At 46.3% G+C, this 21129-nt stretch overlaps 1 protein-coding gene across 5 annotated transcripts in view; it reads left to right on the top strand.

The window, feature by feature from the left end:
- Positions 1 to 21129, top strand: part of SCUBE2 (signal peptide, CUB domain and EGF like domain containing 2) — a 112401-nt gene that overhangs the window by 46527 nt on the left and 44745 nt on the right. For 4 of the 5 annotated variants that reach the window (XM_040410291.1, XM_040410290.1, XM_040410292.1 and 1 more), the window contains 4 exons: positions 1235 to 1357; positions 2610 to 2726; positions 8085 to 8156; positions 17083 to 17181. In XM_040410291.1, the coding sequence (XP_040266225.1) occupies positions 1235 to 1357; positions 2610 to 2726; positions 8085 to 8156; positions 17083 to 17181 (411 nt within the window). The remainder of the gene's footprint in view (positions 1 to 1234; positions 1358 to 2609; positions 2727 to 8084; positions 8157 to 17082; positions 17182 to 21129) is intronic. The other variant, XM_040410293.1, reaches the window with a different exon arrangement.

The raw sequence follows: 21129 nt of genomic DNA, 5'->3' as shown, positions 1-21129 counted from the left end.
TATCTAGTGGCTAGAGGCGGGTTCCCAGCAGCACAGAGTGATTCAGGGCTGGATTGTATTGATCTTGTGGAGGTCACACACTGGGAGTTATACTGGAACTAGAGGCGGGTTCCCAGCAGCACAGAGTGATTCAGGGCTGGATTGTATTGATCTTGTGAGAGGTCACACACTGGGAGTTATACTGGAACTAGAGGCAGGTTCCCAGCAGCACAGAGTGATTCAGGGCTGGATTGTATTGATCTTGTGAGAGGTCACACACTGGGAGTTATATAGTGGCTAGAGGCAGGTTCCCAGCAGCACAGAGTGATTCAGGGCTGGATTGTATTGATCTTGTGAGAGGTCACACACTGGGAGTTATATAGTGGCTAGAGGCAGGTTCCCAGCAGCACAGAGTGATTCAGGGCTGGATTGTATTGATCTTGTGAGAGGTCACACACTGGGAGTTATATAGTGGCTAGAGGCAGGTTCCCAGCAGCACAGAGTGATTCAGGGCTGGATTGTATTGATCTTGTGAGAGGTCACACACTGGGAGTTATATAGTGGCTAGAGGCAGGTTCCCAGCAGCACAGAGTGATTCAGGGCTGGATTGTATTGATCTTGTGAGAGGTCACACACTGGGAGTTATATAGTGGCTAGAGGCAGGTTCCCAGCAGCACAGAGTGATTCAGGGCTGGATTGTATTGATCTTGTGAGAGGTCACACACTGGGAGTTATATAGTGGCTAGAGGCAGGTTCCCAGCAGCACAGAGTGATTCAGGGCTGGATTGTATTGATCTTGTGAGAGGTCACACACTGGGAGTTATATAGTGGCTAGAGGCAGGTTCCCAGCAGCACAGAGTGATTCAGGGCTGGATTGTATTGATCTTGTGAGAGGTCACACACTGGGAGTTATATAGTGGCTAGAGGCAGGTTCCCAGCAGCACAGAGTGATTCAGGGCTGGATTGTATTGATCTTGTGAGAGGTCACACACTGGGAGTTATATAGTGGCTAGAGGCAGGTTCCCAGCAGCACAGAGTGATTCAGGGCTGGATTGTATTGATCTTGTGAGAGGTCACACACTGGGAGTTATACTGGAACTAGAGGCGGTTTCCCAGCAGCACAGAGTATTTTGCAAGAGGAGATTGCTGATCCTTGGGAGGACACAGGCTAATGTCTGGAGCATCGTTCCAAGCAGCACAGAGTGTTTTAGAAGAGAAGTTTGCAGAACAAACACTTTCATCTCTTATTTTCTAGATGTGAATGAATGCAGCATCAACAACGGGGGCTGCGAATACACCTGTGTGAATACAGCGGGGGATTATTACTGCCAGTGTCCCCCCCGCTTCAAGTTACACTGGAACCGCAAGGACTGTGTGGGTAAGACGCCTCACCACCATAGGCTCGTCGCCCTGGGTCGACATTCCACCCCCATCATCCTCCAGACCTGTCCTGTCTGTGTGATATCATCTTAACTAGTCACAGGTTTCATCTTAAAGGGGAAATTATTTCCTTTAAAAAAAAACAGGAGATACTTAATGTGTGGCGTCCCCCCCCCCCTTGTGTCATACCCTGTACTAACGCTGTGCTGCGCGCTCACTCAGTGCTCTCCGCAGAGCGTGCTGCCGGTCACATCTACAGCCAAGTCCGCCTCGGGGAAAGGGTTAAAATTCTTCAGCTGATGCACGGTCGCTGTAGAATAGAAAAGAAATGGATTCGCCTTAAGCGTCAGCGCCTTGTGCTGCAGCAGCCAGTGCCAGGTATCAAATCAAGACGTCCCCGGAGTAATCCTCACACACCGCCAACTGTGCCAGGATCGGACCATTGTTCCCCCCCAGCTCCGCTGTATCATGTGACCCCAGCCTCTGCGGAGAGATTAACCGCCCCCCTCGCGCCTTGTTACTGACACATTGACTATAAATACACGTTTCTTACAGCCAATTCCAGGAGGTAAGTCGCCGCTGAGGTATGTGGTCCGTACCCCAGGGGACAATCACGATATTTTATGGATTTTTTTATTTTTTTACTTTCATTTATTTTGTTACATTTGATATTTTTGATTGTTGTATTATTTTTATACCATTATACATTTGTATCTGTTTTCTGTTACTATTATATGATCTGTTTATTTTTTAGCATTGTTACTTTGTTATATTTATTAAAGGGGTTGCCCCTAAAGATAAACCAGTCCCCTATCTATAGGATGATGGTGGTCTGACCGCTGGGACCACGAGAAGACGGAGATGTCCTGGAGCTGTCCCATGGACATGAATGGAGCGGCAGCGCATACTCAACCACTGCTCCATTAATGTGGCTGGGGGATCCCAGTAGTCAGACCACCACAGATCACACCTTTCCTTTGGATAGGTGAGAAGTTTAACATTAAATTCTTCTGAATTCTTCGGCTTTGTAATTTTCATACTATCATGTTGTGATAGTGTTACCTCATTTTTATTACATTTCTTATTATTGTTAGACCTTGACAGAGTATTTTATATGTACTCCTTAATGTTTGCAGTGTAATAACTGGTAGTGACTGGGTAAAACGGTGTCTGTACTGGCTTTACTGGTAGCGTTTTATACCCCAGTATTGTACATTCTCCATTCAGATCTGTGCTTTTATCTTGCTCAGAGGTGGAGAGCCTCATGTTGGACTCTACGCCCCAAAAGGCTGTGCTACAATGTATAAAGAATGGTGGAAGCGAGCGCTGCCTGATAAACTGCCAGTCCCATGTCTACAATATTCCTGGTGAGTTATGCAGTATGTTCCCGTTATGTCACAGGCAGCTCTTCAATGCAAGGACCTCCTCGAACAGCACCATAGATCTCAGCTGCCTGGAATTAAGGAGGTGTAGGGGTCATACCTTTAATTGCTATGTTAGAGGGAGTTAGGCCTCATGCACACGACCGTTGTGTGCATCCGTGTCCGTTGTTCCGTTTTCCGTGATTTTCTGCGGACACATTGACTTTCAATGGGTCCGTTGAAAACTCGGAAAATGCACCGTTGTTCATCCGCGGCCATGATCCGTGTTTCCTGTCCGTCAAAAAAATATGACCTGTCCTATTTTTTGGACGGACAACGGTTCACGGACCCATTTAAGTCAACGGGTCCGTGAAAAAACACGGATGCACACAAGATTGTCATCCGCGTCCGTGATCCGTGGCTAATTTCACACAGACGGATCCGCAGATCCGTCTGAATAAAAGCTTTTTCAGATCTGAGTTTTCACTTCGTGAAAACTCAGATCCGACAGTATATTCTAACACAGAGGCGTTCCCATAGTGATTGGGACGCTTCAAGTTAGAATATACTACGAACTGTGTACATGACTGCCCCCTGCTGCCTGGCTGCACCCGATCTCTTACAGGGGGCTGTGATCAGCACAATTAACCCTTAGGTGCCGCACCTGAGGGGTTAATTGTGCGTATCATAGCCCCCTGTAAGAGATCAGGTGCTGCCAGGCAGGAGGGGGCAGACCCTCCCTCCCTCCCCTGTATTTAATTCATTGGTGGCCAGTGCGGCCTCCCCTCCCTCCCCTGTATTTAATTCATTGGTGGCCAGTGCGGCCTTCCCTCCCTCCCCTGTATTTAATTCATTGGTGGCCAGTGCGGCCTCCCCTCCCTCCCTCCCCTGTATTTAATTCATTGGTGGCCAGTGCGGCCTCCCCTCCCTCCCTCCCCTGTATTTAATTCATTGGTGGCCAGTGCGGCCCCCCTCCCTCCCCTGTATTTAATTCATTGGTGGCCAGTGCGGCCCCCCTCCCCTGTATTTAATTCATTGGTGGCCAGTGCGGCCCCCCCTCCCTCCCCTGTATTTAATTCATTGGTGGCCAGTGCGGCCCCCCTCCCCTGTATTTAATTCATTGGTGGCCAGTGCGGCCCCCCTCCCCTGTATTTAATTAATTGGTGGCCAGTGCGGCCCCCCTCCCTCCCCTGTATTTTTTTTTAAATCAGATAATTTTTATTTGGTTTTTCAAAAAATCACAAGAAAAACAAAGCAAGACAGTCTGTACAGCATATATGCAACAGTAGATGACAAAAATACCATAGCATTACACGATCGGACAGATAGTTACTTACATAAGTATCACAAGTAACATAAACCATGGTACAAGAAGCACATAAAATCACGTATTCTAGTTACAAAGTATATCTGGTACAGAACCACATTTCCCATTCAATAATTTATCAACAGGAAACCCACCCTCCCTACCCAACTAAAGCCCAGTACCCCCCCCCCCCTCCCTACCCAAGCGATGGAGCGGGTCAAAGGCACATCCATTGGTGTACACCTCCTGTCTGCACACCCGACCTGCGTAGTACTACACACCTTCATACAGGTGGATATTAGGATAGAGGCGATAGAGAGCCTACCCAAACCAATACTGCGCCTCTTCCTACCCCGTAGTCCAACTACGAGGAAAGGCTAAACCGGACACTGTAGCCTGCATTTCTCCCAGTTATCCCACATTTTGTCATACTTCCTCTCACACTTTTCTCTAAGCGTAATATCTCTGACATTCTATTGAGGAATTCTCCCCAAGTCGGAGATTGAGGTCTAAGCCAAAATCTAGCTATGAGTTTCCTAGCTTGAAATAGTAGACGCTGTACTCCCAAACGATGATGACGATTTTTGATGTCTAATATCCCGACCACACACGCTCTTGGACCAGGCGGGACTGCAATATTATATGCGTCTTTTATTAGGGCTAAAACCGCGGACCAAAAGTTCTAGAACTCCGCACAATCCCAGAACATGTGTAACAAGGATGCAGGACTCCTGCCACATCTAGGACAATCCACGCCTTCCCGAACACCTATCCAGCATAAAAACTCTGGCGTCCTATACACCCGGTGTAGTAAAAACAGCTGGGACATACGCTGCCCCTCGCAAACTGACAATTGTGGAGTGAGCGCCAAAAGCGATTTCCACTGCTCTTCTGAGATCGGCCCGACCTCCCTTTCCCATTTAGATTTGACTGCTAAGACCCCTTGCTTCAATGACTTCACATACAAGTTCCTATAGATGGAGGATATCAGACCGCTCGAGGAGTTGCTGAAACAACGGGACCACCGTGCATTTCAACGACACAGATTTAGCCTGTGTCTGAAAGGCATGACGAAGTTGTAAAAATTGATAGAAGGCCGAGTGCGGGAGACCAAATTCATTTCTCCGCTGTTCAAAGGACTTGATAACAGCAGCACTCTGAAGTTGACATAGATATCTCACTCCTTTGCGCTCCCAGGGTGAAAAGCCATCTAACTGGAATATTTCAGGAAGGTGCGGATTCCTCCAGATAGGAGAAAACTGTGTAAACCCCTGTACTGATAACAGCGCCCGGCTTTTTTGCCAAACCTTATACATCATATCCCTCCCCTGTATTTAATTTATTGGTGGCCAGTGCGGCCCCCCTCCCTCCCCTGTATTTAAATCATTGGTGGCCAGTGCGGCCTCCCCTCCCCCCCCCCCCGCCTAATTAAAATCCCCCCCCCATCATTGGTGGCAGCGGAGAGTTCCGATCGGAGTCCCAGTTTAATCGCTGGGACTCCGATCGGTAACCATGGCAACCAGGATGCTACTGCAGTCCTGGCTGCCATGGTTACTTAGCAATTTTAGAAGCATTATACTGACCTGCGCTGTCTGTGGCCGGCCGGGCGCTCCTCCTACTGGTAAGTGACAGGTCTGTGCTATAAGCAATGCGCCGCACAGACCTTTCACTTACCAGTAGGAGGAGCGCCCGGCCGGTCACAGGCAGCAGGGGGCAGTCATGTACACAGTTCTTAGTATATTCTAACTTTTAGCATCCCCATCACTATGTGAACGCCTCTGTGTTAGAATATACTGTCGGATCTGAGTTTTCACGATATAACTCAAATCCGATGGTATATTTTAACATAGAGGCGTTCCCATGGTGATGGGGACGCTTCAAGTTAAAATATACCATTGGATTGGAGAAAACTCAGATCCGATGGTATAATAGGGACTCCTGACTTTAAATTGAAAGTCAATGGGGGACGGATCCGTTTGCAATTGCACCATATTGTATCAACGTCAAACGGATCCGTCCCCATTGACTTGCATTGTAAGTCAGGACGGATCCGTTTGGCTCCGCACGGCAAGGCGGACACCAAAACGACTTTTATTTTTACTTTCCTTCATGTCCATGGATCCTCCAAAAATTAAGGAAGACCCACGGAAGAAAAAACGGACACGGATCACGGAACTACGGAACCTGTTTTTGCGGACTGCAAATAAAAACGGTCGTGTGCATGAGGCCTTAGTCACATAATTTCCACTATAACCCTACCTTTATGTCATCTGGGGTTTATTCCATGTCTAGGATAGGCCACCTATCTTTCCAAGGCTTCTTACTCTGCATCGCTGTGACGTCAGGGGAGAAGGCAGGAAGCCTTGGGAGGTTAGGGGAGGAGCAGACAGCGGGAAGGGCGGCTGTGTTTTTATAGGTATTAAAGTGCCTATCCTGGACATGGAATGAACCCCAGATGTAACTCAGGATCAGTACAGGATAAGTAATGTATGTACACAGTGACTGCACCAGCAGAATAGTGAGTGCAGCTCTGCAGTATAATACAGGATGTAACTCAGGATCAGTACAGGATAAGTAATGTATGTACACAGTGACTGCACCAGCAGAATAGTGAGTGCAGCTCTGCAGTATAATACAGGATGTAACTCAGGATCAGTACAGGATAAGTAATGTATGTACACAGTGACTGCACCAGCAGAATAGTGAGTGCAGCTCTGGAGTATAATACAGGGTAAGTAATGTATGTACACAGTGACTGCACCAGCAGAATAGTGAGTGCAGCTCTGGAGTATAATACAGGATGTAACTCAGGATCAGTACAGGATAAGTAATGTATGTACACAGTGACTGCACTATAGAATAGTGAGTGCAGCTCTGGAGTATAATACAGGATGTAACTCAGGATCAGTACAGGATAAGTAATGTATGTACACAGTGACTGCACCAGCAGAATAGTGAGTGCAGCTCTGGAGTATAATACAGGATGTAACTCAGGATCAGTACAGGATAAGTAATGTATGTACACAGTGACTGCACCAGCAGAATAGTGAGTGCAGCTCTGGAGTATAATACAGGATGTAACTCAGGATCAGTACAGGATAATGTATGTACACAGTGACTGCACCAGCAGAATAGTGAGTGCAGCTCTGGAGTATAATACAGGATGTAACTCAGGATCAGTACAGGATAAGTAATGTATATACACAGTGACTGCACCAGCAGAATAGTGAGTGCAGCTCTGGAGTATAATACACAGGATGTAACTCAGAATCAGTACAGGATAAGTAATGTATGTACACAGTGACTGCACCAGCAGAATAGTGAGTGCAGCTCTGGAGTATAATACAGGATGTAACTCAGGATCAGTACAGGATAAGTAATGTATATACACAGTGACTGCACCAGCAGAATAGTGAGTGCAGCTCTGGAGTATAATACACAGGATGTAACTCAGGATCAGTACAGGATAAGTAATGTATGTACACAGTGACTGCACCAGCAGAATAGTGAGTGCAGCTCTGGAGTATAATACAGGATGTAACTCAGGATCAGTACAGGATAAGTAATGTATGTACACAGTGACTGCACCAGCAGAATAGTGAGTGCAGCTCTGGAGTATAATACAGGATGTAACTCAGGATCAGTACAGGATAAGTAATGTATGTACACAGTGACTGCACCAGCAGAATAGTGAGTGCAGCTCTGGAGTATAATACAGGATGTAACTCAGGATCAGTACAGGATAAGTAATGTATGTACACAGTGACTGCACCAGCAGAATAGTGAGTGCAGCTCTGGAGTATAATACAGGATGTAACTGAGGATCAGTACAGGATAAGTAATGTATGTACACAGTGACTGCACCAGCAGAATAGTGAGTGCAGCTCTGGAGTATAATACAGGATGTAACTCAGGATCAGTACAGGATAAGTAATGTATGTGCACAGTGACTGCACCAGCAGAATAGTGAGTGCAGCTCTGGAGTATAATACAGGATGTTATAGTTTCTGGAGATTAAAACAACTATCTTATGGATTTACATTTTTTCCCTTTATTAGGTCTGCAGGATTCTTACACAGTCACCTGTGGCAAAACTAAACACGCCAGGGGCAATGAAACGGTCTTTTCAGGTAACTGGACCCTGTCATTGTATCATTGCTCTTAGGACATTTCTCTCTTAGCCTCACTGTAATAATAGAAGCAAACCTTTATGTGTTCTGATTATTGTCCCGTTTCCGCAGCGATGATGAATTCCTGCAGATCATTGCGCTAAGATTACAATCTTCTCTCATTTTCTGGTTCAAAGAGATGTTTGTCTCAGATTTGTTGGTTTTGTCTTTATCACTAAGTGCAGGTTATTTAAGAGAAAGGAACAGACACAGGCAGTCATCTGAAGCCTCCTACACCGTGCGGCAGGATAGAAATGACAGGTGTAGACACAATATTCTTATGTACAGTCGTGGCCAAAAGTTTTGAGAATTACATAAATATTGGAAATTGGAAAAGTTGCTGCTTTTATAATAGCAATTTGCATATACTCCAGAATGTTATGAAGAGCGATCAGATGAATTGCATAGTCCTTCTTTGCCAGGAAAATTAACTTAATCCCAAAAAAACCTTTCCACTGCATTTCATTGCTGTCATTAAAGGACCTGCTGAGATCATTTCAGTAATCGTCTTGTTAACTCAGGTGAGAATGTTGACGAGCACAAGGCTGGAGATCATTATGTCAGGCTGATTGGGTTAAAATGGCAGACTTGACCTGTTAAAAGGAGGGTGATGCTTGAAATCATTTGTCTTCCATTGTTAACCATGGTGACCTGCAAAGAAACGCGTGCAGCCATCATTGCGTTGCATAAAAATGGCTTCACAGGCAAGGATATTGTGGCTACTAAGATTGCACCTCAATCAACAATTTATAGGGTCATCAAGAACTTCAAGGAAAGAGGTTCAATTCTTGTTAAGAAGGCTTCAGGGCGTCCAAGAAAGTCCAGCAAGCGCCAGGATCGTCTCCTAAAGAGGATTCAGCTGCGGGATCGGAGTGCCACCAGTGCAGAGCTTGCTCAGGAATGGCAGCAGGCAGGTGTGAGCGCATCTGAACGCACAGTGAGGCCAAGACTTTTGGAAGATGGCCTGGTGTCAAGAAGGGCAGCAAAGAAGCCACTTCTCTCCAAAAAAACATCAGGGACAGATTGATCTTCTGCAGAAAGTCTGGTGAATGGACTGCTGAGGACTGGGGCAAAGTCATATTCTCTGATGAAGCCTCTTTCCGATTGTTTGGGGCATCTGGAAAAAGGCTTGTCCGGAGAAGAAAAGGTGAGCGCTACCATCAGTCCTGTGTCATTCCAACAGTAAAGCATCCTGAGACCATTCATGTGTGGGGTTGCTTCTCATCCAAGGGAGTGGGCTCACTCACAATTTTGCCCAAAAACACAGCCATGAATAAAGAATGGCACCAAAACACCCTCCAACAGCAACTTCTTCCAACAATCCAACAACAATTTGGTGAAGAACAATGCATTTTCCAGCACGATGGAGCACCGTGCCATAAGGCAAAAGTGATAACTAAGTGGCTCGGGGACAAAAACGTTGACATTTTGGGTCCATGGCCTGGAAACTCCCCAGATCTTAATCCTATTGAGAACTTGTGGTCAATCTTCAAGAGGCGGGTGGACAAACAAAAACCCACTAATTCTGACAAACTCCAAGAAGTGATGATGAAAGAATGGGTTGCTATCAGTCAGGAATTGGCCCAGAAGGTGATTGAGAGCATGCCCAGTCGGATTGCAGAGGTCCTGAAAAAGAAGGGCCAACACTGCAAATACTGACTCTTTGCATCAATGTCATGTAATTGTCGATAAAAGCCTTTGAAACGTATGAAGTGCGTGTAATTATATTTCACTACATCACAGAAACAACTGAGACAAAGATCTAAAAGCAGTTTAGCAGCAAACTTTGTGAAAACTAATATTTTTGTCATTCTCAAAACTTGTGTCCACGACCGTATAGTCTGTGACGGCAAGAAAAAAAAAAGAAGAGGTTACGGACAGGCTTCACCTAGCATCCAAAAATCTCTAGCAAATCTAAATAATAGAGTTCTCATTCTCTAACACGAGTGTCCCTGCTTTCCATGGAGAAACTGCCTGGATGATGGAGTCGCCACATGTACAAATATGTGTTTTCCAGGAAAAGTCATCTGATATCGATTGCAGTGGTGAAGCTGCTGTGTACTGTAGTGCAGTGCAAGCTGTTGTAGTGTACTGAGGGCTGTTGTTGTATCTGTTGTAGTGCCTGCTTTTTGTGGTATCTGTTGTAGTGTAGTGCCTGCTTGTTGTGGTATCTGTTGTAGTGCCGGCTGCTGTGGTATCTGTTGTAGTGCCGGCTGTTGTGGAATCTGTTGTAGTGCCGGCTGTTGTGGAATCTGTTGTAGTGCTTGCTTGTTGTGGTATCTGTTGTAGTGTAGTGCCGGCTGTTGTGGTATCTGTTGTAGTGCCGGCTGCTGTTGTATCTGTTTTAGTGTAGTGCCGGCTGTTGTTGTATTTGTTGTAATGCAGGCTGTTGTGGTATCTGTTGTAGTACCGGCTGTTGTGGAATCTGTTGTAGTGTAGTGCCGGCTGCTGTTGTATCTGTTTTAGTGTAGTGCCGGCTGTTGTTGTATTTGTTGTAATGCAGGCTGCTGTGGTATCTGTTGTAGTGTAGTGCCGGCTGTTGTGGTATCTGTTGTAGTGCCGGCTGTTGTGGTATCTGTTGTAGTGCCGGCTGTTGTGGTATCTGTTGTAGTGCCGGCTGTTGTGGTATCTGTTGTAGTGCCAGCTGTTGTGGTATCTGTTGTAGTACCGGCTGTTGTGGTATCTGTTGTAGTGTAGTGCCGGCTGCTGTTGTATCCGTTTTAGTGTAGTGCCGGCTGTTGTTGTATTTGTTGTAATGCAGGCTGCTGTGGTATCTGTTGTAGTGTAGTGCCGGCTGTTGTGGTATCTGTTGTAGTGTAGTGCCGGCTGTTGTGGTATCTGTTGTAGTGTAGTGCCGGCTGTTGTGGTATCTGTTGTAGTGTAGTGGCGGCTGTTGTGGTATCTGTTGTAGTGTAGTGACTGCTGTTGTGGTATCTGTTGTAGTGTAGTGTCGGCTGTTGTGGTATCTGTTGTAGTGTAGTGTGGGCTGTTGTGGTATCTGTTGTAGTGTAGTGACGGCTGTTGTGGTATCTGTTGTAGTGTAGTGACGGCTGTTGTGGCATCTGTTGTAGTGTAGTGCCGGCTGTTGTGGCATCTGTTGTAGTGTAGTGCCGGCTGTTGTGGTATCTGTTGTAGTGTAGTGTGGGCTGTTGTGGTATCTGTTGTAGTGTAGTGACGGCTGTTGTGGTATCTGTTGTAGTGTAGTGACGGCTGTTGTGGCATCTGTTGTAGTGTAGTGCCGGCTGTTGTGGCATCTGTTGTAGTGTAGTGCCGGCTGTTGTGGTATCTGTTGTAGTGTAGTGCCGGCTGTTGTGGTATCTGTTGTAGTGTAGTGCCGGCTGTTGTGGTATCTGTTGTAGTGTAGTGACGGCTGTTGTGGCATCTGTTGTAGTGTAGTGCCGGCTGTTGTGGTATCTGTTGTAGTGTAGTGACTGCTGTTGTGGTATCTGTTGTAGTGTAGTGACTGCTGTTGTGGTATCTGTTGTAGTGTAGTGTGGGCTGTTGTGGTATCTGTTGTAGTGTAGTGACGGCTGTTGTGGTATCTGTTGTAGTGTAGTGACTGCTGTTGTGGTATCTGTTGTAGTGTAGTGTCGGCTGTTGTGGTATCTGTTGTAGTGTAGTGTGGGCTGTTGTGGTATCTGTTGTAGTGTAGTGACGGCTGTTGTGGTATCTGTTGTAGTGTAGTGTCGGCTGTTGTGGTATCTGTTGTAGTGTAGTGCCGGCTGTTGTGGTATCTGTTGTAGTGTAGTGACGGCTGTTGTGGCATCTGTTGTAGTGTAGTGACTGCTGTTGTGGTATCTGTTGTAGTGTAGTGACGGCTGTTGTGGTATCTGTTGTAGTGTAGTGACGGCTGTTGTGGTATCTGTTGTAGTGTAGTGTCGGCTGTTGTGGTATCTGTTGTAGTGTAGTGCCGGCTGTTGTGGTATCTGTTGTAGTGTAGTGACGGCTGTTGTGGCATCTGTTGTAGTGTAGTGACTGCTGTTGTGGTATCTGTTGTAGTGTAGTGACTGCTGTTGTGGTATCTGTTGTAGTGTAGTGACTGCTGTTGTGGTATCTGTTGTAGTGTAGTGCCGGCTGTTGTGGTATCTGTTGTAGTGTAGTGCCGGCTGTTGTGGTATCTGTTGTAGTGTAGTGACTGCTGTTGTGGTATCTGTTGTAGTGTAGTGACTGCTGTTGTGGTATCTGTTGTAGTGTAGTGACGGCTGTTGTGGTATCTGTTGTAGTGTAGTGTGGGCTGTTGTGGTATCTGTTGTAGTGTAGTGACTGCTGTTGTGGTATCTGTTGTAGTGTAGTGTCGGCTGTTGTGGTATCTGTTGTAGTGTAGTGCCGGCTGTTGTGGTATCTGTTGTAGTGTAGTGACGGCTGTTGTGGCATCTGTTGTAGTGTAGTGCCGGCTGTTGTGGTATCTGTTGTAGTGTAGTGACTGCTGTTGTGGTATCTGTTGTAGTGTAGTGACTGCTGTTGTGGTATCTGTTGTAGTGTAGTGCTGGCTGTTGTGGTATCTGTTGTAGTGTAGTGACTGCTGTTGTGGTATCTGTTGTAGTGTAGTGTCGGCTGTTGTGGTATCTGTTGTAGTGTAGTGTGGGCTGTTGTGGTATCTGTTGTAGTGTAGTGACGGCTGTTGTGGCATCTGTTGTAGTGTAGTGCCGGCTGTTGTGGCATCTGTTGTAGTGTAGTGCCGGCTGTTGTGGTATCTGTTGTAGTGTAGTGCCGGCTGTTGTGGTATCTGTTGTAGTGTAGTGCCGGCTGTTGTGGTATCTGTTGTAGTGTAGTGACTGCTGTTGTGGTATCTGTTGTAGTGTAGTGACTGCTGTTGTGGTATCTGTTGTAGTGTAGTGCCGGCTGTTGTGGTATCTGTTGTAGTGTAGTGTCGGCTGTTGTGGTATCTGTTGTAGTGTAGTGCCGGCTGTTGTGGTATCTGTTGTAGTGTAGTGACGGCTGTTGTGGTATCTGTTGTAGTGTAGTGTGGGCTGTTGTGGTATCTGTTGTAGTGTAGTGACTGCTGTTGTGGTATCTGTTGTAGTGTAGTGCCGGCTGTTGTGGTATCTGTTGTAGTGTAGTGTCGGCTGTTGTGGTATCTGTTGTAGTGTAGTGCCGGCTGTTGTGGTATCTGTTGTAGTGTAGTGACGGCTGTTGTGGTATCTGTTGTAGTGTAGTGTGGGCTGTTGTGGTATCTGTTGTAGTGTAGTGACTGCTGTTGTGGTATCTGTTGTAGTGTAGTGACTGCTGTTGTGGTATCTGTTGTAGTGTAGTGACTGCTGTTGTGGTATCTGTTGTAGTGTAGTGACTGCTGTTGTGGTATCTGTTGTAGTGTAGTGTGGGCTGTTGTGGTATCTGTTGTAGTGTAGTGCCGGCTGTTGTGGTATCTGTTGTAGTGTAGTGTCGGCTGTTGTGGTATCTGTTGTAGTGTAGTGCCGGCTGTTGTGGTATCTGTTGTAGTGTAGTGTCGGCTGTTGTGGTATCTGTTGTAGTGTAGTGTCGGCTGTTGTGGTATCTGTTGTAGTGTAGTGACTGCTGTTGTGGTATCTGTTGTAGTGTAGTGACTGCTGTTGTGGTATCTGTTGTAGTGTAGTGCCGGCTGTTGTGGTATCTGTTGTAGTGTAGTGCCGGCTGTTGTGGTATCTGTTGTAGTGTAGTGACTGCTGTTGTGGTATCTGTTGTAGTGTAGTGACTGCTGTTGTGGTATCTGTTGTAGTGTAGTGACGGCTGTTGTGGTATCTGTTGTAGTGTAGTGACTGCTGTTGTGGTATCTGTTGTAGTGTAGTGACGGCTGTTGTGGTATCTGTTGTAGTGTAGTGTGGGCTGTTGTGGTATCTGTTGTAGTGTAGTGACTGCTGTTGTGGTATCTGTTGTAGTGTAGTGTCGGCTGTTGTGGTATCTGTTGTAGTGTAGTGACCCTCTTACATTTTTAACCACTTGACCACCAGAGTGTTTTGCTCCTCATGACCAGGCTTAGTGATTTTATGCACAATCTGTTTTTACAACCCTTTTTATTAAATACCTTTTTTGTGACTTTTTTTTTTTGACTCGTGGTGCCTACACCATTTGTATAGAAAAGTTTTTCTTTTTTTTACTTTTGTTAGGGGTAATAAGTACAAGATAAAACTTTTTTTTAATAGTCCTTTATTCTTTACCTTTGCAGGTTCATCCGACTATAAAGTATTAGAATGGGTTCTCTCTTGTGTTTTGGTGGTTTTGGTGACGCTGATTAGCCCACAAACAATATTTATTACCTGTGACTAAAAAATGTATAATCCCTGGGGGTCACAGGGGATTCAGAGACCCCCCTCAGCAATCATAGTAGTGGAGAGGGGATTAAATGTTGTTTGTGGGTCAACCCCTGAACTACAAGTTCCAGCTCCAGTGATATTATATGATGAAAGTCGGGCATTTACGTAGAAGCAGCAATGGAGATTTCCTCATCTCAGACAATATATGGAGACAAAAGCCGACCCCAGTGCTGGGTACACCGCCACAAAATGTCACTGTCTCGGGATCTTATCCTGTGGCCTTGATCATCAATTCCAGCTTGACAACAAAGTCTCCTGCTGTTCACAAGGCGACTTATTGTCTGCTGAGGTATGGCATCCCACTCTTCTTGAAGGCCGCCCCTCAGGTCATTGAGGTTCTGGGATACAGAGTTGCGAGCCTCTACACAGTGACTCAGCTGATCCTATAGGTTTTCAATGGGATTCAGGTCTGGAGAAAGTGCCGGCCACTCCATTTGAGGTCCCCCAGTCTAATGATGTGACCTCGATGAGCTGGAGCATTGTCCTCCATGAAGATGACATTAGGCCTGTGTTATTCCTGCAGAGGCACAATGACCAGATTAATGATGTTCTTCAGGTAGTCTGGGCTTGTCACTGGACCATTCACAGTGTGCATTGACTAGACACACCTGCCCACACTGTGACACCACCACCACCAAAGGCTCTTCTGGTGACCACAGTGACTGATGTAGAGTGCTCTACTTAAGGTCTCCAAGATCACTTGCGGCCATCATTTCCGTTCAGCATGAATCGACTTTCATTAGTGAACAGCACTGAGCCCAACTGGTCCCTCGTCCAGCGTAGATGCTCCCTGGTTCATATAAGACGCTGATGCCTGTGCCTGGTGGTGTGGTCATGTCTCTTGCAGGTTGTCTAGCACGCAGACCACGCTGATGTAAACAGTTTCCAATGGTCTAATCTGACACTTGATACCTCTCGCCTCCCTTAAATGTGCCTGGAGTTGTGTGGCATTCATCATCCGGTTCCACAGGGCATTGTTCACAATGAAGCGGTCATCAGTGTGGGATGTGGCCAAAGGACTTCCACTTCTTTGCCTTCCTGTGAGTCTTCCAGTCTCTGTATCTCTGATACAACCTGCAGATGACACACTGTGACACTCTGACAACATCCTGCTTGAAGCCTCACAATGGCGAGGTACTGCTCATCAATTGGTAGGTGTCTTCTTGGTCTCATGATGTCACAATGTGAACAGCATGATGAGGAGGACTGTTTAATACCAATTCTAATTGAACCAGGAAAGTTATTGGGCAATTCATGAATCAAACTCCTGTTGTGGATATTGCCGTTAAGCTCCTTGTTAGAGAACAGCAAGTTGTGCAAAAAGTCCTGAAACATTGAGCACTTGGACATGTGGATTCAGAAGGTTAGAGAAGGTCACATTAAGTTCTCCTGTAAAGGTTAGAGGGCATTTTAGGGTCATCCGGAAATTTCACCCACAAGCCAAATATCCCAGACTTTTTGTGAGTAGTGTATGTATAGGTTGGAGTTAATTGCTGTGGCGACGGTTTGTGTTTGTTTTTTGTATTTTCTTATATATATTTAATGTTTTTGTGTATTTATGTGTTTTACTATAATATGGGGGTGGTGGGGTCATCTATAGGAAACTCCAGGGGAAATCTATCCCTGTGCCAACATCAGTAATCGGCACAGCGGATTATAGCGATGGCATACCCAGGGGCCCCTGGTGATCATGTGACTGCTGGGTTCAGTAGAGGCAGCAACACTTACTGAGCAGCAGTCTTTTGGGTCCCAGTTGTCAGAGACCTTGATTCCAGTTGTCAGAGATCCTGATCTGCTCCCATTAACGTGCAGGAGCTCTGTAGGTTTACAATGGTGTCGATTTCCACACACTGTACATTTACTCGTATAACCAGTTAATATGGATTCTGATGGAGCAGATATTACTCTTACTACGCTTATAGCATTGAAATTATTATAATTATACCTGGTGATTATTAGTGTTGAGCACAAATATTCGAAAAGCGATTTTTTTTTCACGAATATCGCCACTTCGAGAATTCGCAAATATTTAGCATATAGTGCTATATATTCATTTTTTAGAATATTCGTAATTTTTTCACCATCTGAAGTCATAATTCCTTCCTGCTTAAGTTGCTTGTGGGCCACTAACTCAATGGCCCACAAGCAAGAGGCCGGGAGGAATCCTGTGTTCAGATGACGCATATTCGATATAACGAATATATAGCACTATATTCTATAGTGCTATTCTATAGTGCTATATATTCGTTTTTGACCCACGCCTGTATTGATTGTGTAATATTCGCATATTATGCGATCAGTACCTTGCCGATTTTCGAGTAAAAAAAAAGAATGTAGAATATAACGAATATTCAAATTCGCAAATATTCTACAGAATATTCCCGAAATATCACGAATTCGAATATGAGCCCTGCCGCTCATCACTAGTGATTATCATTTATGCTTCAAGCGATGGATATCCGCGACATTCATCATTCTCCAAGAATATCATAAAAATCAATCAATTAAAGAGAGCGTCGGCCGTCTTGGTGTAACGTGTGCATCCAGGGAAGATGATGTCTTGCTTTTCCATTCATTGCTCTTCCTCTCCATCATAGATGCAGTGAAAGCGAGCGTCGCGTTCCGGATGAATGACGGCACGTGCAGAGTGAGGCGGACGGAGCCGCACCAGGGCCTCTCGCAGCAGAAGCTATCAGGTATGAACTCGTCTGGAAATGACAATTGTGCTATGTGTTATGTGCACTTTGGCGCGGCGCAGTCAGGAAGTATGAAGACCTCTGCCACCAGCACCTGGGAAAGCTGGGTGACATCCATTATGACCACCAATACAGTTCCTACAGGGGCAGATATCCATCTTTTCCAGAGTTCTGAATGGCAGTTTGCCTAGCTATACAGTTATATATCCCCTGTCTTATGGCCTTACAGGACTCTGGAAAAGCTGGGTGACAGCTATGAATGTTACATAGCTCTCCTAGAGACACCTAAAGACTGAGGACACAGGAAGGACTTGGACACTTATCCTGAAATCTGTCCTCTACCCATGTGCTGTGCAGGTGAATGCAGTTTATTGCCCCCTGTTATCAGCCATTTCACCCGGGGGAGAGGATGACTGTAGGACAGGAGAATACAGTCTATTGCCCCCTGTTATCAGTCATTTCAGGGGAGAGGATGACTGTAGGAGAGGAGAATACAGTCTATTGCCCCCTGTTATCAGCCATTTCAGGGTAGAGGATGACTGTAGGACAGGAGAATACAGTCTATTGCCCCCTGTTATCAGCCATTTCAGGGGAGAGGATGACTGTAGGACAGGAGAATACAATCTATTGCCCCCTGTTATCAGCCATTTCAGGGTAGAGGATGACTGTAGGACAGGAGAATACAGTCTATTGCCCCCTGTTATCAGCCATTTCAGAGGAGAGGATGACTGTAGGACAGGAGAATACAATCTATTGCCCCCTGTTATCAGCCATGTCAGGGGAGAGGATGACTGTAGGACAGGAGAATACAGTCTATTGCTCCCTGTTATCAGCCATTTCAGGGGAGAGGATGACTGTAGGACAGGAGAATACAGTCTATTGCTCCCTGTTATCAGCCATTTCAGGGGAAAGGATGACTGTAGGACAGGAGAATACAGTCTATTGCCCCTGTTAGCAGACATTTCAGGGGAGAGGATGACTGTAGGACAGGAGAATACAGTCTATTGCTCCCTGTTATCAGCCATTTCAGGGGAGAGGATGACTGTAGGACAGGAGAATACAGTCTATTGCCCCCTGGTATCAGCCATTTCAGGGGGGGGGGATGACTGTAGGACAGGAGAATACAGTCTATTGCTCCCTGTTATCAGCCATTTCAGGGGAGAGGATGACTGTAGGACAGGAGAATACAATCTATTGCCTCCTGTTATCAGCCATTTCAGGGGAGAGGATGACTGTACGACAGGAGAATACAGTCTATTGCTCCCTGTTATCAGCCATGTCAGGGGAGAGGATGACTGTAGGACAGGAGAATACAGTCTATTGCCCCCTGTTATCAGCCATTTCAGGGGGGAGGATGACTGTAGGACAGGAGAATACAGTCTATTGCCCCCTGTTATCAGCCATTTCAGGGGAGAGGATGACTGTAGGACAGGTGAATGCAGTTTATTGCCCCCTGTTATCAGCCATTTCACCCCGGGGAGAGGATGACTGTAGGACAGGAGAATACAGTCTATTGCCCCCTGTTATCAGCCATGTCAGGGGAGAGGATGACTGTAGGACAGGAGAATACAGTCTATTGTCCCCTGTTATCAGCCATTTCAGGGGAGAGGATGACTGTAGGACAGGAGAATACAGTCTATTGCTCCCTGTTATCAGCCATTTCAGGGGAGAGAATGACTGTAGGACAGGAGAATACAGTCTATTGCCCCCTGTTATCAGTCATTTCAGGGGGGAGGATGACTGTAGGACAGGAGAATACAATCTATTGCCCCCTGTTATCAGCCATTTCAGGGGAGAGGATGACTGTAGGACAGGAGAATACAGTCTATTGCCCCCTGTTATCAGCCATTTCAGGGGAGAGGATGACTGTAGGACAGGAGAATACAGTCTATTGCTCCCTGTTATCAGCCATTTCAGGGGAGAGGATGACTGTAGGACAGGAGAATACAATCTATTGCCCCCTGTTATCAGCCATTTCAGGGGAGAGGATGACTGTAGGACAGGAGAATACAATCTATTGCCCCCTGTTATCAGCCATTTCAGGGGAGAGGATGACTGTAGGACAGGAGAATACAGTCTATTGCCCGCTGTTATCAGCCATTTCAGAGGAGAGGATGACTGTAGGACAGGAGAATACAGTCTATTGCCCCCTGTTATCAGCCATTTCACCCCGGGGAGAGGATGACTGTAGGACAGGAGAATACAATCTATTGCCCCCTGTTATCAGCCATTTCAGAGGAGAGGATGACTGTAGGAGAGGAGAATACAGTCTATTGCCCCCTGTTATCAGCCATTTCAGGGGAGAGGATGACTGTAGGACAGGAGAATACAGTCTATTGCCCGCTGTTATCAGCCATTTCAGAGGAGAGGATGACTGTAGGAGAGGAGAATACAGTCTATTGCCCCCTGTTATCAGCCATTTCAGGGGAGAGGATGACTGTAGGACAGGAGAATACAGTCTATTGCCCCCTGTTATCAGCCATTTCAGGGGAGAGGATGACTGTAGGACAGGAGAATACAGTCTATTGCCCGCTGTTATCAGCCATTTCAGAGGAGAGGATGACTGTAGGAGAGGAGAATACAGTCTATTGCCCCCTGTTATCAGCCATTTCAGGGGAGAGGATGACTGTAGGACAGGAGAATACAGTCTATTGCCCCCTGTTATCAGCCATTTCAGGGGAGAGGATGACTGTAGGACAGGAGAATACAGTCTATTGCTTCCTGTTATCAGCCATTTCAGGGGAGAGGATGACTGTAGGACAGGAGAATACAGTCTATTGCTCCCTGTTATCAGACATTTCAGGGGAGAGGATGACTGTAGGACAGGAGAATACAGTCTATTGCCCCCTGTTATCAGCCATTTCACCCCGGGGAGAGGATGACTGTAGGACAGGAGAATACAGTCTATTGCCCCCTGTTATCAGCCATTTCAGGGGAGAGGATGACTGTAGGACAGGAGAATACAGTCTATTGCCCCCTGTTATCAGCCATTTCAGGGGAGAGGATGACTGTAGGACAGGAGAATACAGTCTATTGTCCCCTGTTATCAGCCATTTCAGAGGAGAGGATGACTGTAGGACAGGAGAATACAGTCTATTGCTCCCTGTTATCGGCCATTTCAGGGGAGAGGATGACTGTAGGACAGGAGAATACAGTCTATTGCCCCCTGTTATCAGCCATTTCAGGGGAGAGGATGACTGTAGGACAGGAGAATACAATCTATTGCCCCCTGTTATCAGCCATTTCACCCCGGAGAGAGGATGACTGTAGGACAGGAGAATACAGTCTATTGCCCCCCGTTATCAGCCATTTCAGGGAGGAGGATGACTGTAGGACAGGAGAATACAGTCTATTGCTCCCTGTTATCGGCCATTTCAGGGGAGAGGATGACTGTAAGACAGGAGAATACAGTCTATTGCTCCTTGTTATCAGCCATTTCAGAGGAGAGGATGACTGTAGGACAGGAGAATACAGTCTATTGTCCCCTGTTATCAGCCATTTCAGAGGAGAGGATGACTGTAGGACAGGAGAATACAGTCTATTGCTCCTTGTTATCAGCCATTTCAGGGGAGAGGATGACTGTAGGACAGGAGAATACAGTCTATTGCTCCCTGTTATCAGACATTTCAGGGGAGAGGATGACTGTAGGACAGGAGAATACAGTCTATTGCCCCCTGTTATCAGCCATTTCACCCCGGGGAGAGGATGACTGTAGGACAGGAGAATACAATCTATTGCCCCCTGTTATCAGCCATTTCAGGGGAGAGGATGACTGTAGGACAGGAGAATACAGTCTATTACCCTCTGTTATCAGCCATTTCACCCCGGGGAGAGGATGACTGTAGGACAGGAGAATACAGTCTATTGCCCCCTGTTATCAGCCATTTCAGGGGAGAGGATGACTGTAGGACAGGAGAATACAATCTATTGCCCCCTGGTATCAGCCAT

This window comes from Bufo bufo, chromosome 10 (assembly GCF_905171765.1).
Source record: "Bufo bufo chromosome 10, aBufBuf1.1, whole genome shotgun sequence".
Taxonomy (NCBI): domain Eukaryota; kingdom Metazoa; phylum Chordata; class Amphibia; order Anura; family Bufonidae; genus Bufo; species Bufo bufo.
This window is presented reverse-complemented; position numbering and strand designations above follow the sequence as displayed.